We start from the raw sequence: 18,685 nt of genomic DNA, 5'->3' as shown, positions 1-18,685 counted from the left end.
CATATATTCCAGCGCAGTTGCCTTTCTCATCTTGGCCCCTTTGCCTGCAAGAAGGCCCCCAATTCCCTTCCTTCTGTTCCAACATACTGCAGAAGGTTGTTTGCACGAAAAAAGCCAGAGCTGAGAATGCTCTGGTTGAGGCCAGCTGGACATCTTTCAGGACAGGGATCACCATCCACGGATCCATTTACCCACATCCCAGGCCCCTATCTTGTTTGGCTCTTGCACTGAGGTGGTGGGCTTCCTTGGGACGTGCGGTAGCTGGGTTCAGCCACAGAAATGTGCCTACGGTATACTCCTTCCATGGTGAAGAAGGAAGATTCCGGCATATGCGTGGAGTTGGCAATGCTATGTAACCATCTTCCTGATAGGATCATTTTTCTGGGTTCTTTTTTCTTTGTGTGTAGAGCAGTATTCAGTCACATAAGCAGACTTGCAGTGTGAACTGGTTCAGCCCAGATTAGGATTGCCAATTGCTGGTTTAGGAAATTCCTGGAGGTTTTTTTTGGGGGGGGGGGCAGCCTGGGAAGGAGGAGGAGGAGTTTGAACTTATATCAACCCCTTTCTCTCTTGTAAGGAGACTCAAAGGGGCTTACAATCTCCTTTCCCATCCCCCCCGCAACAAACACCCTGTGAGGTGGGAGGGGCTGAGAGAGCTCCGAAGAGCTGTGACTAGCCCAAGGTCACTCACTGGCATGTGTTGAAGTGCACAAGCTAATCTGGTTCCCCAGATAAGCCTCCACAGCTCAAGTGGCAGAGCGGGGAATCAAACCCGGTTCTCCAGATTAGAGTGCGCCTGCTCTTAACCACTACACCAGAGCAGGGTTTTGGGAAAGGAGGACCCTCGGCAGGGTATAATGTCCACCCTCCAAAGCAACCCTTTTCCTCCAGGGGAACTGAGCGAAGCTAGCCCAGACACAGGCGTAATTAAGACTTTAGAGAGAACTACAGTTTAGGCACACTACCAACTCTGCAATATGAAAATAATTATACAGGCCTGCTTGGCAGTTGTAAGGTTAACTGAGGTAATGTTAGAGACGTGCATTTCATTTGTTTGTGGTACTTTATAAACGAAACCTGACTGGACTTCACTGAAGTCATTATTAAAACTATTGGTTTTAATTATTCAGTTTGGTCCCCCCCAGCTTCAGTGGGAAACATTTTTTTAATCCTTCGCTTCCTCCCAATTCATTTGGAGAGACATTCTCGGGGATTGTATCATTCTCCCATGGGATCCTCCCTGCCAGTTTGTGGACCAATGGGAGTAAGGTTGCCAGAATCCAGTTTGGGAAATCTCTTAGAGATTGGGTGGGGCAGCGGGGGCGGGGGGTGGAGTCTGGGGAAGGAAGAGTTTAGGGCAGGGTGGCGAACCTTTGGCACTCCAGATGTTATGGACTACAATTCCCATCAGCCCCTGCCCAGCATGGCCAATTCCACCAATTGGCCATGCTGAGGCCGAGATCCCTGGATGGGAATTGCAGTTCATAACCTCTGGAGTATAAGAACCGCCACCACTGATTTAGGCATAGAGTGTCAAGCTTCGTGGCCCACCAGATGTTATGGACTACAGTTCCCATCATCATGCTGCTTGCGGGGAATTGATGGGAACTGTGATCCACAACATCTGGAGGAAACTTCACGGACTTTGACACAATTCAGACTAGTAGGAGAGGAGAATATGTGATTCCACAAAGTCAACCCCACCACTTCCTGAACCTACCATTTCCTCCTGGCCAATGGATCTCTCTAGTCTGGAGATCAGTTGTAGGTTTTGGGAAAATGTCAATTGGGAACCCTAAACAGGAAAAAAAGGCTTGTTTCAAAGCAGATGCTGCAGGGGGGAGGTGTTTGGTGAGGCCAATTGGGTGGCAAATCAGATGCAAATCTTCTTACAAAAAATAAATAAGTATGCCGTTGGGGCAGGAACCGCATTTGGCTGGATTCTTGTGTTATCTTAATGCCAGGTGTGCAACGAACAGGGTTGGGAAAACCACCAGCCAGCCCAACAGCATATTTTATGACCTCAGTGTATGAGTTTCCCCCCATACTCTACAAGCCTGTCATTCCCTGATCCTAACAAAGGTTGTTTTTTTATTAACCAAATGGAGCCACACCCAGGGGGGGGGGGCACAATAGTTTCTGTGTCACAGTTTGCAGCCTAAACACATCACTGAGAGGAAGATGGCAGATGCTTCCAGGAATCTGGAGGGAGGGAGGGAGACTGTAACATTTGCCTCTGACCTTGTATATGTCTTCCTACAATAAACAGAGGGTTGCCAATCCCCAGGTGGTGACTGGAGATCTCCTGGGATCGCAGCTGATCTCGAGGCAACAGAGTTCCCCTGGAGAAAATGATTGTATCTAGAAGGTGAACTCTATGGCATTATGCCCCACTGAAATCCCTCCCCTCTCCAAATCCCACCTTCCTCAGACTCCACCCCCGAAATCTCCAGGTATTTCCCAACCTGGAGCTGGCAACACTAAGTGTACATTGCTGCTGATACAATATCAGGCTGTGCAAGCAAACCCCCCCCCCCCCCCACGCCCGTGTAGTAGGTACAGCAAAAGAAAAGAAACATTAACCGTGGTTTAAAGTCAATCCCATGACCCAGCAATTAAGGGGAAAGACTTTGGAAAGAAGCAAAAGGGGTCCTGGGAAGTATTTTGGGGTGCACCAATGATTCCTTTGCTATCACTTCTCCTGGAATACTAGCCCAAGTGGTGGGATTCAAATAATTTAACAGCCGGTTCCAGTGGTGGGATTCAAATAATTTAACAACTGGCTGTTTACAAGCACCATTTTAACAACCGGTTCTGCCAAAGTGGTGCTAACCTGCTGAATCCCACCACTGGATAGCGTCCCTTCCCCAATAGCTGCTGATTGCTTACAGGTTCACGTGAGTTGCAAGAAAGCCAGTAAACCTTATCAGGATCTGGGGATCTAAATTGTTTGCTCTTTCGCCCCTGGATAATCGATAGAAAGATTGTTATTTCCTCCTGGTAAAGTTCACAAATTCTGAGAAGAGAAAGAGCGGTTTTCTTTGGGTTTCTCTTCCTGCACCTGGGTCATAACTTTGGCTGCACCCAATGTGTCCCCGCCCCCCCCCCTCACAATAGTGAAGGCAATTCAAAAGTGTGGCTGCCGTTCGTGATGTGATGCCTATCCATTGTTTTCTGTGAGTCAGCAGTCCTGCAGGTTTTTGTATTGTTTCCTGCAAAATGTGTTTTAACAGACACAAAATGGCAGGCAAGGTCAATATTTTCATGCATGGTGCACGTGTGTGCGTGCGTGTGTGTAAAGTGCAGTCAACTTGCAGTCAACTTATGAGGACCCCAGCAAGGGGCTTTCAAGGCAAGCCAGAAGCATAAGAAGAGTTTGGATTTATATCCCCCCTTTCTCTCCTGCAGGAGACTCAAAGGGGCTCACAATCTCCTTTCCCATCCCCCCCCACAAACAAACACCCTGTGAGGTCGGTGGGGCTGAGAAAGCTCCGAAGAACTGTGACTAGGCCCAGGTCACCCAGCTGGCATGTATTGGAGTGCACAAGCTAATTTGGTTCCCTAGATAAGCCTCCGCAGCTCAAGTGGCAGAGCGGGGAATCAATCCCAGTTCTCCAGGTTAGAGCGCACCTTTTCTTAACTGCTACACCAAGCTGGTGGTCTGCCATTGCCTTCCTCTGCAGAGTCTTCCTCAGTGGTCTCCCTTCCAAATACTTACCCAGCTTAGCTTTCGAGAATGGGTGAGATAAAGTTATACCATGCTGCTTTCCCATCCTTCATTAGTAAAAAACAAAAAAAGCAAAACCCCAGTACCAAAACACATAAAGTAGCAATGGTGTAATGTTGGAATCACCACAAAACAGCCAGCAGGCTTTTGACAGAACTATTATCCTGGCTGGATGTTCAAAAGGAAAAAAAAAAGGGGGGGGAGACAGATTACAGCGTTTGATAGATGATGATGGATGGATAATAGATGGATGAATCCGCAATTCACCTGAGCACTATTCAGCTCCAGTTAGGGTTGTCAAGTCCTCCCTAGCTACCGGTGGGAGATAGGGATAGAGTTGCCAGACCCAGGTTGAAGGTGGAGCTTGGGGGGTGGAGGACAAAGACCTCAGTGGGGTGCAATGCCAAAGTCTACCCTCCAAGGTGCCCCATTTATTCCAGGGGGCCTGACCTGTATAGTCTGGAAATGAGCTTTAATTCTGGGGGATCTCCAGGCCCCTCCTGGGGGCTGACATTCCTAGCAGCAGTCTCAAGAACACTAGATATTATTGGCCCTTTGTGCACTTACAGTTTGTGGCGGGGTTGTGTGCTTCACAGTGGGGTCCCCCCATGTTTCCCCTGAGGTGTCCTGCTGCTTCCTGCAAGCCTAGACACCATTTTGCCTGCCTCCTGCTTACAGGTCCAGAAGTTGTTTGCCACCTTTTTTAAAAAAGGCGTTTTAATGTTCTGTCACAGGAGCAATAGATCAAACATATCAAAATGTTTAAAAGAATCCCCATCAATCCACTGGAAATGCTGGCAAGGGAGTGGGCAGAACTGCTCCTACGTGGGCAAGGAGGGAGGAGGAGGAGGAGGAGGAGGAGGATTTATACTCCACCTTTCTCTCCTGTAGGAGACTCAAAGGGGCTTACAATCTCCTTGCCCTTCCCCCCTCACAACAAACACCCTGTGAGGTAGGTGGGGCTGAGAGAGCTCCGAGAAGCTGTGACTAACCCAAGGTCACCCAGTTGGCGTGTGTGGGAGTGCACAGGTTAATCTAAATTCCCCAGATAAGCCTCCACAGCTCAAGCAGCAGAGCAGGGAATCAAACCCGATTCCTCCAGATCAGAGTGCACCTGCTCTTAACCACTACGCCATTGCTGCTCCTGCTGCCACTGCTGCACAGGCGGAGAAGAGTGGAAAACAAAACTTTCAGCAAAAGTGTGCTTTGCTTTCCCTGTGCAGGCAGGGAAAACACCACACTTTGTTCTCAGAAACTGCAGGGATCCGCTCACCTGTGACCCCATGAGTTTGGAAGCAGAGAAAATGTGTGTGAAATTGAGAATCTGTTCCAAATGTAACGTTCACTTGACCTGAAGGGAGCAAACGTGTGCAAAAGGCCGAAAACTTCCAGTACACTTTGCTAGGTTTGTGCTTCCTGAAAGCGGAGTGCAGGAATCGCTGTGGACTTAGAGGGGTTTGCCTGCCCCTCTTCTACCCCTACTCTTTAACAGGGTAGTTGCAGGAATGAAGCAGAAGACAGGAAAAATAAATGTGCCCTCCTGAACTCTTTCAAGAAAAAGTGGGCCAAAAAGGTGCTCATAGAAATTAAGCAAAAAACCATGACCCTGTATGCATTCTTGCTTAATAAATGTAAGACAATTTGGAGGAACACGGCGATTCCGGTAAAACATTTGAACCCAAAACAGGTTTGAGCAGGAGGGTGACTGTGATCCAGCAGTGCTGTGACCGAGCAGCTTAGTGGCTGCTGATTGTTGCAATGATGAGCCACTGCAGGCTTGCAGCTTGACTCACTTGGCCTGTTCCCTTTTCCACCCCAGCAGCCAGGACTGACTGCCTAACAGAGAGAGACCAGCCCGCATCTACTCCTGCGGTTCTGCTCAAACTTGACCCTTGGGCTTCGCCGCCCACATTTTTCCTGCCCCCATGATCTCCATTTGGGATACATTTTTATTTTGTTACTAGCTTTTTTTACTTTTAGGGTTGCCAGCCCTGGTTTGGCAAATTCATGGAGTTTTGGGGGTGAGGCTTGTGGTAGGAGGAATTGGGGGAGGGAAGAAGAAGAAGAAGAAGAAGAAGAAGAAGAAGAAGAAGAAGAAGAAGAAGAAGAAGAAGAAGAAGAAGAAGAAGAAGAAGAAGAAGAGGAGGAGGAGGAGGAGGAGGAGGAGTTTGGATTTATATCCCCCCTTTCTCTCCTGCAGGAGACTCAAAGGGGCTTACAATCTCCTTGCCCTTCTTCCCTCACAACAAACACCCTGTGAGGTAGGTGGGGCTGAGAGGGCTCCGAGAAGCTGTGACTAGCCCAAGGTCACCCAGCTGGCGTGTGTGGGAGTATACAGGCTAATCTGAATTCCTCAGATAAGCCTCCACAGCTCAAGCGGCAGAGCTGGGAATCAAACCCGGTTCCTCCAGAATAGATTCACGAGCTCTTAACCTCCTACGCCACTGCTGCTCCTATGGTGCTCCAGATATTCATGGATTACAATTCCCATCAGCCAGCATGCCCAGGGATACGAATCCATAGAGCCTACCCTACAAAGCTGTCATTTCCTCCAGGGAAACTGGTCTGTGTTGTGGGGAGATCAGTTGTAATTTTGGGGGGTTGTCCAGCCCCCCCCTGCAGGTTGGCACCCCTATTTTTGAGCAGAATTTCAAAATACTGTTTTGCAATCCTCTGAGAACTCTTTCTCTCCACCCAAACATCTTCTCGTGTTCATCTCTTTCATTTTTAAAAATTAAATTGAAAGATGTTCTTATATTTTTAAATGGCATGTAAATACAATGTAAGAATATCATGAGCAGCCCTGAAGACTCTGGTGGAAAAGCAAGATACCATAAGATACCTAAATACCTAAATCAATCAAAACTGAAATTAACACCAGCTAAATCATTTTAAAAAATATCTCTGTTTAGGCTTGTTCCGCACATGGATGTTTCGTTCCCCCCTGGCTTCTTCATAACTGGTGCCTCTATTAGGTCCCTTCCACATATGCAGAATAACGCACTTTCAATCCACTTTCAATGCACTTTGAAGCTGGATTTTACTATACAGACTAGCAAAATCCACTTTCAAACAATTGCAGAAGTGGATTGAACGTGCACTATTCCGCATGTGTAGAAGGGGCCTCAGTCTGGCTCACGTGTTTCCCCCCACTTTGCGACCCTTCTGAAATCTGTTTCAGTAAGATCTTTTGGGAAAGACTGCAGTCAACAAGTCTTTGCACATTTGTGGCTAGGAAGGTGCATATTTTTGAAGGTCCCGCCATGTTGGTGCCATGCCACTCCCACCCCTCAACCATACCACTGAGGCACTTTTGGAGGTTTTTGAATAGCAAATGGACATACTACTAAAGTTAAAAAGCCCTCCAGAGCAGAGGTGGGTGGGCGGAAAATGAATCATGGAGGACTCAGGTAGGGTTGCCTGTTCCTGTTCCATGATGGGAAATTCCTGGAAATGTGGGTGTGGAGCTTGCGGAGGGTGGGGTTTGGGAAGGGAATGGACCTCAGCAGGGCGCAACGCATATACGCTCCAACGCAGCCTCTCTCTCCAAGAGAACTGATCTCTACCATCTAGAGCAGTGTTTCCCAACCTTTTCGAGGTCAGGGTACCCTTGAACTCACTCTTCATATCTCACGGTACCCCTGCCACCACCCTCCACCTTCCCCTCCCATTGCCCCTGCTTGCCACACCCCCCACCTTCCCCTCCCAGGGTGAAGGGTAGCACTGGGGGTGGTGGTGGCTGCTGACCTTGTGGCTGGCCCTGCCCCATGGGCCAGCTCCATGTCCTTGCTGGCGCCGGTGGGAGACACCACAAAAATGGGGGGGGGGCAGTACTGTTGCCGCGGTACCCCTGGGACATGCTCACTGCACCCCAGGGTACCAGGGAACCCTGGTTGAGAATGGCTGATCTAGAGATCAGTTATAATTCCAGGGGATCCCCAGGCCCCACTAGAGGACCCCACGTGAGAAAGTTATGGCTGCTGTAAGGCCGCTTCCGCACATGCAGAATAATACACTTTCAATCCACTTTCACAACTGTTTGCATGTGGATTTTGCTATTCCGCACAGTAAAATCCAGCTGCAAAGTGCATTGAAAGCGGATTGAAATCACATTATTCTGCTTGTGTGGAAGGGGCGTAAGCCCTCTCTGCCTTGTAGACCTGTAATGTCTAGTTTTGACTCTGAGGCAAGGAGACTGTGGGAGAATCTACCATGTAGGTGAATGGGAGAAAGAATATTGTCACTGAGTAGGAGTCTTGATCTGAGCTAGGGAGTTCTCATATCCAACAGCAAGAAGTCCACCATGGTCCAGGCTGTTTATGCCTTAACTGCCAAGAGAGGCTAACTGTGTAAGCATACAAAGGCTCCCCCTATGTAATCTTGAAATCATCCCCTGACTCCATACGTAGACACATCCCAGTTGAAGCATATGAACCGCCCTTTTGGGGGGCTCTGCTGCAGTTTCTTTGGGGCAGCAGCAGCTTTTTGGAAGTTGCAGAGAACTTGGCAATCAGTGGGGAAAGGGAAATTGCAGACCAACTCATAAAAGGGGCCTGTGGAGTGGGGGGGGGAAATCTTCTCTGCTTGCTGACAATTGATGACTCATTCTTGCCATGCCACGAATGGGAGATATTAGATTACTTGTTCATAAAAGGCTGTGTGTGTGTGTGTGTGTGTGTGAGTGTGTTCATGCACACACGCGTATGTGTGCAATTTGTTGCCCTGGCGACAGAATGAGTCACTCCCAGGCTGCTGGGAAATTAGCTGTTGGTTTTTCCTTCATTTTTAATTACGCTTCAGAAATATGTTTGGTCTCTTCGTAGCAACTGTGTTGTAGGCCTGAATGTATATATCTGGCAGATGGCTGGCTGGGAGGGTGGATTCTATGGCATAATGGTCCCTTCGTTCCCCAAACCCTGCCCACCTCAGATGAAGAAGAGAAGACCAGTTTGGATTTATACCTGCTTTTCTCTCCTGCAAGGGGTCTCAAACTCCTTTCCCTTCCTCTCCCCACAACAGGCACCTTGTGAGGTAGATTGGAAAACTGTGCCTGGCCCAAGATCACCTAGCAGGCTTCATGTGGAGGAGTAGGAAAAAACAAACCCGGTTCTCCAGATTAGAGTCCACTGCTCTTAACCACTGCACCACCACACTGACTGTCAGGCTCCACTTCCAAATCTCCAGGAATTTCCAAGACAGCAGCTGGTAACCCTAGGCGGGGGACTCCAGTTTTGAATGCCCTCTGAAATAAAACGACTCCCTGCCAGTGAAGATTGTCACGTCATGGGGAAAGATTCTAAGCTGGCCTATTCTGTGAGTTTTCTACTTACAAGGAAGTATTTTTATAGGCGGGAACATTCAAAACACCGAAGCTCCCATATGAGCTTTGGCAGACGCCTTTCTCTGTGCGCACCGCTGTGCCTGCACACTCAAAGGCACAGTTGGTGGCTGTATGTGTGCATATGTGTGTGTGTGAGAGAGTTTCATCTTTCTGCAGTGAAATTCTGTCTCTGCAGCTGTTTGCATGATTAATTTTAGATGCCGGGTGAAAGCTCCTTCTGTTTGCTCAGGCTTTTGGCCTAGAGATTATTGTTGTGGGTTCTTTTCTCCCTCTGTGTGTGTTTGCAGATAGAGTTTCTATTGACAAGCTACTAACAATCGTAAGTGGCTATGAATTATTGTTTTAAAGTGATTTTAATTATGATTAATGCTTTTAACTGTGTTGTTAATTGCTCTTTAATTTCTAAGCTGCCTGGGAACTACTTGTTTAGAATTTGTGTAAATAATAAATGCTTCTGATAAAATTAGAGAGAGAGAGATTGCCAGTTGCTGGGATTAAGTCTGGCGACTGGGTTTAAGTTACCTACATTTTGAGCTACGCATAGAAACGGCACACTTGCATTTTACGACGTTTTAGGGCTATTGTGTACATTTTTTTTGCCAGCTCCATGCCACAAGCCATGAGCGATGCATGGGATCTCTAGGGTTGCCAACCTCCAGGTGCTGGATGGAGACCTTCCTCTATTACAACTGAACTCTAGGCAACAGGGATGGAGGGAGAGGAAACTGTGCCTAGGGCACTACCTGCCCGCACGTACCCCCCACTTGCCCACGCCCCATCCTGATTTGCCTACACCTCGCCTGATCTGCCCATGTCCTGCCCACGCTCCACGAGGAGGGTCTGGAGGGTGATTTTTTTGCCCCCACGTGACGCCAGTGGTGCGCATCCAGGGCGCAGCATACACACACACACACACACACACACGTCCCGTTGCAGCTTCGTCACTGCTAGGCAACAGAAGCCCCTCCCTAAACCCTGCCCTTCTCAGGCTTCACCCCCCTAATCTCCAAGTAATCCCCAATCCAGAATTGGCAACCCTAGTTGGATCCCTTTCAGTGTGGGCTGCCAACCTACAGACAGGATGTTCTGTACCTTTAAGGCTCAAGTATTGTGAAACACAGTTTCCTTAAATAATGCTTAACAAACACATAGGCCGTTTCCGCACGAATACGGAAGCGGCCGGGTCGGCGTACAGCGTAGCCGACCCGAGAGCATTAGGACAAGATTACGCGGGCGGTCCTAGAAAAAAGCACTAGGCAGCCCGCGCCGCATGAGCGCAAGCGCCAGGCCGACCTGTAATGTCCCCGAACCTCCGGCGCGTCGCTGAGGCCTGGGGACACGCCCCCCTGGCCCTGCGTGCCTGCTCCAGCGGTGCAGGGCAGGGAGGCGTGTCCCCAGGCCTCGGCGACGCGCCGGAGGCCTGGGGACAAGGTAGGTACAGGGAGGGGGGGGGGAGCGCCGGGAAGCCGCCGCCATTAAATGCCCGTGCGGAAACGGCCATAGGTATTACTTCACAATAACATTTTAACTCCAGCAGTAACTTTTATGCCCTTGCAATGATATAACTCAAACAAAAAAACCCTCTCTATACATGGATATGTATACAATATACAAGGGACTGGATGTCATTTCTTTAAACTGCTTTTTGCACCAGGGTTGCGAACTCATTTTCAAAATTCTGGCACCTCTGAGCACGTGTAGAGTGTCTTTCTCTAGAACAAAGTGTGCATGCATGTGCACATACACACACACATATTGAATAACCTCAGGGTCCAAATACTTCTGTGTCAGTGCACTTTTGATGGGAAGTAGCTTTAAAAGAAACAAATCAAATCAAAATGACCACGAAATTACAACCATAGACCAATCTCAGTGACGCCAACCCTTATCAAAATCTCTTAGCCAATCTGGGACCAACACAGCATGGGGGGAAGTATCTCCAAATCCAAGTCAGAGAAGAGATGTGATTTCCCTCATCTCGTGGAATATAGCCGGATGGATCAAGAAATGCGATAATCGTGATTTCCTCACTTATCTACAAAAATTTACGTTTATAGCCTTACAAGAAACTTGGTCCAATTCAGAGCTTGCCTTGAAATGGCTACCAACAATACTCTCTTCCTGCTACAAAGGTATCCAAGAACGGTAGTTATTCTGGAGGGACTTTCACTATTGCATGGCAATAGCATCGAAGCGAAATACTCTCGACTCATGTCCCCCTCTTGCACAGGCTGTTTTTTTAGAAGGAAAGCTATTCACATGATTATAGTGAACTTGTATATACCTGCTGGATTGATACGAGACTCCTTAATCAACTTTTGGAGTAGGATGATATCATCATTTGTAGAAAAGGTAGAAAATAAACAGCCATCGACGGAGGTGAAGTCCTGTTAGGCGATTTTAACGCCAGAGTGAATGCGGACCTTTCTGCCACTTTGGCCCATTTAGAATCAGAGGGGCGATCTCGTGCAATGCTAACCCCAGCTCTTAAACTCCTCAAGGAGGACTCTCTCGTGAATGCGTGAATTCCAGTTAATCAAATTTGCCATCAAATTGTAACAAATTATCGGTTAAATGGCCTCAAGTGCTATAAAGATGCAGATAGCTTTACCTTAGTAAGCTTCGCTCGGTGCTAGCGTGATCGATTACATCTTAATATCCCCCTATCTACACCAATTAATGTGCATCTTTTAAGTTAGGGACTTATTTGCCTAGAAGTGATCATCTTCCACTCAATATAACTTTTCCATTTGAGGTAAAGACTATTACAGAGGACCCCACCAACTTTGGGCATCAGAAAATAACGCAGTCACCTCCAGGTGGCAGCTGCGCGAGAAACACTGTAGCTCGCACATTTTAATAAATTAAAAGAGAATATATTACAAGGCTGACATTTTCCAGGCGACGGAATGCATGCTTTTGAACAACTAGTTTCAAATTTAGCTTGAGGGAACTTCAGGCCGTCTCATAGGTAATCTAAGGCTTCCATATGAGTCATAGAGGGAATGGTTTGATCGCTACTGTATTGAATTTAACAGCTTAATACAGTCACTATATAGAAGTTACATGCAGCACAGGTGAGGAAAAGCTACTCAACGTATAAGCCCAACTGAAAAAGGATTTTTCAAATTATGGTACAATGGAAGCGAAAAGAATCAATTAGAACATGCAGTAGGAACAACTATATCAAGCCACTTTAACAGCCAACATTAAGCAATTCTGGCGGATCATAAATAAAAGGGGCTAGGCATTTGCATTTATCCCAGTTGCCCCATATTTCACTAGACCGATGGTTCAGTTCATTTTTCTAATCTGTTCAATGCTGGCCTAACTGGTGCCCTGATTCCACTTCAATACCAGAGGAGCTACCAGAGTTGAGAAGCTGGGAGTTGATATACTCAGAAATTGAGTAAACTGATAAATGGTTTGAAAAGCGGTAAAGGCCCCAAGGTCACCGATGCAATAGCGCAGAAATACTTAAATCCTGCGGAGTGGTGAACTACAACTCCTGGCTTCCTTATTTGCCCATGTAAATAACACGGGCCGCATCCCAAAGATGTGGCTGCGGCGTCTATAGTTGTCCCAATCCTACCACAAAAGGGTGATTTTGCTAATCCTTCAAACTATAGCCCTATAAGCCTATTATCTGTAATGGTGGCAAACTACTTAATGCAAAACTACTCCTTAGGAGAGTGGAAGATTAGGTCAAGCAAGCAGAAATGATAATAGGACCGGAGCAAATTGGATTCACTAAAAATAAATCAACACTGGATCATGTAACAGTTTATTGCGCACTTAGCTAACAAAAGGTATAACTCATAATAACCCGTAAAGCTTGTTTGCAGCCTTCCTGTAAGGAAGTTTAAAAGGCGCATTTGACTCAATATATAGAACCCTCCTGTGGAAAAAATTGGCCGTTACACATGGACCCCAGACTACTGTTTTCTTATAAAACAGCTACACGCTTTACTAGCTGCCAGAATAAGAGCCATGTAACCGAAAAAGGACCGCTCACAGAAAATATCATCACAACCAGAGGGTCAAACAAGGCTGTAGCATTGGCCCGCACTTTGTTCAATATATTCCTTAGTGATCCTGAGTGCCAACCCTCCAGAAGGCCAATGGGCATGTTCCCAAACCTATAAAAGCACTAAACCGTGCCAGCGTTACTGTATGCTGGCTGACACTGTTCTTCTTTCCCACACTAAAGTTGCAGTCTCACTTTCGTCTCTCTAAATTGCTGTGCTGAGATATTGTAAAGAGGAGGCGAACTGGTAATTAACTATGAAAAAGACCAAAATATTGGTCTTAGCTAGAAGACCCCTAGTCTATACATGGACCAAGTCAATAACAGACCCATAGGAACAAGTTAAGCCCAGTTCAAATATTTGGGCATAACTCTTACTAGCAAACATGAATTGGGCGGTACATAGGAAATTAGCACTGCGCTGCAGCTAACAACAGTGCCCTAGCAATTCAAGCAGTTTCTTTTCACTGTGGGCCCGCCAGTATATACCATCCGCATTGAAGGTGTTCAAGTGCTAAATCACCGACTCTCAGCTCCTCTATACGGAGCACCTATTTGGATCGGAGCTATAAACAAAATATAAACACAGCCCAGTCCCGTTTCTTCCACAAAATTATGGAGAGCACCAAATTGTGCTTCATATGCAGCCCTATGTTTAGAACTTCGGGCAAATATCATATGCCACGATGGCCTGGCCTGAGAACTGTCAGCAGATACTGGCTCATTATCCACTATTGCAGGATCCACTCCAGTTTGTTTACACCTCATGCTTTCCGACTATACCAAATTCTAGGTGGCTGAAACTAGTTGAGGGAAAAATCAAGCACTCTTGGCTTTTCATTAAAATTAGATTGATTCACTCACCCTATCAGAAGCATATGGCTGCTTGAGAAACTAAGCTAATTAGAACAAAATTGTCGAGGACCATGATGGCAGCTGTGGGGAAGCGTGTTTCCCCCTGACCCTGCTTATTCCAATTGAACAAGGACACATGGCCCAGTGTTTACGGTGGATCCGCAACCCTAAGAAGTTAAGAAGAGCTTTAACGCTGGCCAAGTTCAATCTAATCCCTTCTATGCTGCTCTATGGCCGAGATATCAACAAATTGATACTTGCCAGAGGAGGCTGTGTCCGTACAATATGGGTCAGGTGGAACCTTTCGATCATACCCTCTTTCATTGTGTAAGGTTTGCAAAAAATCAGAATGTCACAATCTGCGCGTATCCCATTGCTGTATAACAAGCTAGCTAATGGTCTTAAGATACCTGTGCTTTTGAACAACGTGGATCCCTGCAGTGTGTGAGAATGTAGGAAATTTTCTGCTAACAATAATAGACCTAAGTCTAGATGAATACCAACCAATGTCTATGTATTATGACCACATATAGCCAGCAGTAATTTTTCTAGCTTCTGTCAGTATCCGATGACGTTTAAGTGAGTTAGCTGAAGGAATGTCCTATAGTTACAGAAGGACCATGTATATATTTTAGTATTTAGTATTTTAGTACCAGTGTCTATAATTGTGAGCAATAATGGGCAAATTTTGTATGCTGATTTTGTATGTTTATTTTATGCCAATAAAGGCTTGTAAAAAAAAAAAAAGGAAACAAATCAGTCTGAGTATATACAAAGTGTTTCCCCTGCCTTAAGTTGTCCCTTTTTAAAAATGCATTTTAATGCAGCAATATAATGAATATGAAACTCTTTCTCCCGGCTTTATAGTTTCCTTTTCTATTCTTTTCTATCCTACAGAATGAAATACAGATCCGGCTTATTTAAAATAAAAATATCAGGGTTGCAACTCTGATTTGCTGTTCATTTTTTTTTCAAAATGGCTTTTGCATTAATTTTCCTGTTGCCAAGACAATCAGCATTTGTACACTGAGATATCATAAAGCTGCATATTTATTTCAGTGCATCATCAAATTGTGGTTTCCAAACAAAATGTAGTTGTTTGGCCCCAGTTTTAGATTGTTGGCAGAATTACCAGCTTGGGAAAGTGGGTGTTTTGTCATCAGACAAAATGTGCGTGGGGGAGGGGGCATGCGTGTATTTTATGATGAGATCTTTGTGAGGTATAAACTGTAAGACTTGGACTGGGACACCCAAGTTCAAATATGTATATAGCCACAAAGTTTGCTGGGTGTCCTAGGGACACTATCTCTTATTATCACTGTCATATTATTATTGATCTTATTATTATTGATATTATTATTATAGTGATCTTATTATTACTAAGAGAGTCACTATCTCTTATTAATGGCTACACTGGTTTATAAAAATCACCTTAATCTGCAGTACAGGATTGTTGTGAAAAGGAGAGTGGAAATTATGCAGTGCCTTGAAAGTATGTGTATTTTTACAGAAATCTAATAAATACAACATACTAAATGTATTTGGTACTTTTCAGCTAGCAATTGGCTTCTATAATAAGTAATCAAGTCCCATTAGGAACATTTCTAAGCAGGTCACTTGGAATTAAGTCCCATTTTATTCAATAGGCCTGACACCCAGGAAAGAGTTCTTGGGGTAGAATTGAGTATCACTACTTCTGATTGGAGTTGGGAACAAGATCAGAGCACAGCTTAGGACAGCTATATGTGATTTTGCTCACGGGCTTTTAAAACATTTTTATTTTTACACAATGACATTGGGATGAAATTTGGAGCTGTGACTTCTATGAAGAAGGGTTTTTGGCCTCTCTTTTGCCTTTGAATCCTGCCATTCTTTCAAAGAGCTCCAGTCAGCATTTGTGGTCCTCCCCTTTCTCCACACAACCTCACAACCACCTGTGGGGGAGGTTGAACAGAGAGAAACAGACACTTACCCAAAGTCAACCAGGGAGTGGTGGTGGAAGAGCTGACTAGTCCAGCTGTGTTATACCACATGCATTTTCTTAATCCTTTGCCTGGTAGAAGAGAAGAAGAGTTTGGATTTATACCCTGCTTTTCACAACCATAAAGTACCTAAACATGGGTGTGTCTTGGGGGTGGGTGAGTGGGGGTCTTGTGACACAATCCTACTCTCCATCAGTAGAGCCAAGGCCCCTGGAGCTGGGCCGGACAGGGTGATGTCCTCTGCTGCTGGGCCTGGGTGAGTGAGCGCTATGGGACCCACCCGGGAGGGTGTAGGAGGTGGTAAGGTGGGAAGTCCGGGGCAGCTGCCGCAATCCCCAGACACGTGAAATCTGTGTTTTGTGCTCTCCATTTTAACCAGTAGTATACGTTTCCACTGGAATCTTAAACTCAAAACATCGAGAGTAGATTTTAAACATCTATCTGCCCCAATTGTATGGAAAGCCCAGTGGTCCAATTTAAAGAGCCAAAGAGGCACATGAAAGGAGTGCTAAACCTACCCTTGCCTGCAGCTGATCTCTCCCATGGCTTGTCTCCTACATTACTTTACCCTCAGCCAGGTTCCAGCACAGATGTGTTCCAGCACAGAAAAGCACGGCGGGATGGGTGGGGAGGAAGCAGTAGGCAATGCAGACCTATTACTTCTTTATTATATTTATATCCTTCCATTCAGACAAGATTGGCTTCCAAAACAACTTACAATTAAAAATCCATTACAAACCAGAGCTGATTTATGGCAACTCCAGCAAGGAGTTTTCAAGGTAAGTGAGCAGCACAGATGGTCTGATAATACATAGTGCATCTAATCAAAACCCTTGCGTGAAGGAATAGTAGATTTTTTGTGGAGACAAAGAGTGATTCTGCATAGCATATTTATAACTACTTGCAATTGTTATAAATGAAGGCGTTTTCCCTTTGAAAACGTGTTTATTTATAACGATTGCAACTCGTTATAAATATGCAGTGCAGAATCCAATAAAGACAACCTTTTCTGGAAAAAGGGTTCAGTGACCAATATGTGAGAAATGAGCATAGGGCAATTAAAGGATGGCATTCTCACGCCCATTCCCTCCCCCAGCTTTTGGCCGCCTCTCCGTGGAATGTGCAGGAGCGTCTGCTTTCCCCCTTGAGATCACTATTATAGGGTCGATCTGCAAGTAGGAAGAACCTACTGTTGAGTACCCTACTCGGATGGTTGTATTGACTGATTCTGTGCCATCTGCCTTGCGCCGCAGTGAGCATGGTGGAGATAGTCAGGGCCCTAAGCATGGGCAGAGCTGTCTTTTCCCCTTCCAACGGAGTATCTCAAAACAGTTTGCAAGTAATTAGTGCTTCTGAGCATGTATCGATTGCCACGGCTAAGACTGACAGCAAAACTTTTACTCCATAAATAATATCTTGGCATATTGTGCAATGCACTTTCAATGCCCTTTGCAGCTGGCTTTTTTCTGTGCAAAATAGCAAAATCCACTTGCAAACAATTGCGAAAGTGGACTGAAAGCGCATTATTCTGCCTGTGCGGAAGGGGCCTGAAGACGATATGCAAACTACTACGATATGCAAACGTTTTCACCCCCACCGAGGAGCCCCAACCCATCCGCAGAGCTTCATGGCGCTTACAAGGAACCTTCAGCCATTCCCATCAAACGAGGCGCGGGGGGGGGGGGGGACACACGAAAGGAGAAAGCAAGACGAGAAGGCCCACTTGGAAATCCAGACTCGGGGAAGCCGGCGGTGGCTTTAAATAAGCAAAACAGGAGGGCCGGGCCACGTTTTGCGCGAGGCCGCCCATCGCTTCCCCCTCCCTGTTTTTCCAGCCGCAGCCGTATATGAGCTCCCCACGGCGGTGACTCAGGCAGACTGTCAGTCGGCGAGGGAAAGGCGAGGCCCCCGCAGAGCTGCGCCTATTCCGTCGCCGTCGCCGTTCCCAGGCCGCCATGGAGACCCCCGGGCAGAAGAGGAGCACCCGCAGCGGGGCGAGTTCGACCCCGCTCTCGCCGGCCCGCATCACCCGCCTGCAGGAGAAGGAGGACCTGCAGGATCTGAACGACCGCCTGGCCGTCTACATCGACAAGGTGCGCTCGCTGGAGTGCGAGAACGCCGGGCTGCGGCTGCGCATCACCGAGTCCGAGGAGGAGGTCAGCCGCGAAGTGACCGGCATCAAGGGCGCCTACGAGGCCGAGCTGGCCGACGCCCGCAAGACCCTCGACTCGGTGGCCAAGGAGCGCGCCCGCCTGCAGCTGGAGCTCAGCAAGGTCCGCGAGGAGTTTAAGGAGCTCAAGGCCAGGTGGGTGCCCTCGCGGGATCGGGGCCCCTTGCACAGCGCCTCCGGGGGTTTGCAGATGCCGGCCCGGTTGTGGCGTAATGGGATCCCCCCCCCCATTACTTGGCCACTGTGGCGTAATGGGATCCCCCCCCCACACGCACACACGCACACACGCACGCACAGCAAAGGGACCCGGGAGTTGACGGCCAAGGGAGGGAGCAGGAAGGAGGAGAGGAATGCCAGCCTCCAGCTGGAGAGCTTGACGCCTCCTGGGCAGAGGAGGATGAGAAATATTCTCCAGCTGTAACAACCCGACCCTTTCCTGAGCACGAATGGTTGCCTGTCAGGCTGGCCTTGTGAAGTCCTTGGCAGAAGCCAGGAATGACCCGACTGGGGAGATATCTGGTGTGTTGGAGGCGTGCCAGGGTTTGAGACCAGCACAGTGGGGGGTTCAAGGGAACCCTGCTTT

The 18,685-nt window shown here is 47.1% G+C and overlaps 1 protein-coding gene across 3 annotated transcripts in view; it reads left to right on the top strand.

Annotated features, from left to right (window-relative positions):
- The window catches only part of LMNA (lamin A/C), a 143,082-nt gene that overhangs the window by 68,752 nt on the left and 55,645 nt on the right, over nt 1-18,685 (top strand). Inside the window, exon 1 of one of the 3 annotated variants that reach the window (XM_048513051.1) lies at nt 17,782-18,237. The exons of the other annotated variants lie outside the window; for them this stretch is intronic. Within the exon in view, the coding sequence (XP_048369008.1) occupies nt 17,888-18,237 (350 nt within the window). The 5' untranslated portion in view covers nt 17,782-17,887. Of the gene's footprint in view, nt 1-17,781; nt 18,238-18,685 lie in introns of those variants that run through there. 3 annotated transcript variants of the gene reach the window in all.

This window comes from Sphaerodactylus townsendi, linkage group LG01 (assembly GCF_021028975.2).
Source record: "Sphaerodactylus townsendi isolate TG3544 linkage group LG01, MPM_Stown_v2.3, whole genome shotgun sequence".
Taxonomy (NCBI): domain Eukaryota; kingdom Metazoa; phylum Chordata; class Lepidosauria; order Squamata; family Sphaerodactylidae; genus Sphaerodactylus; species Sphaerodactylus townsendi.
Note: the sequence above shows the minus strand (reverse complement) of the source record. Positions and strands in the feature narration are given on the sequence as shown.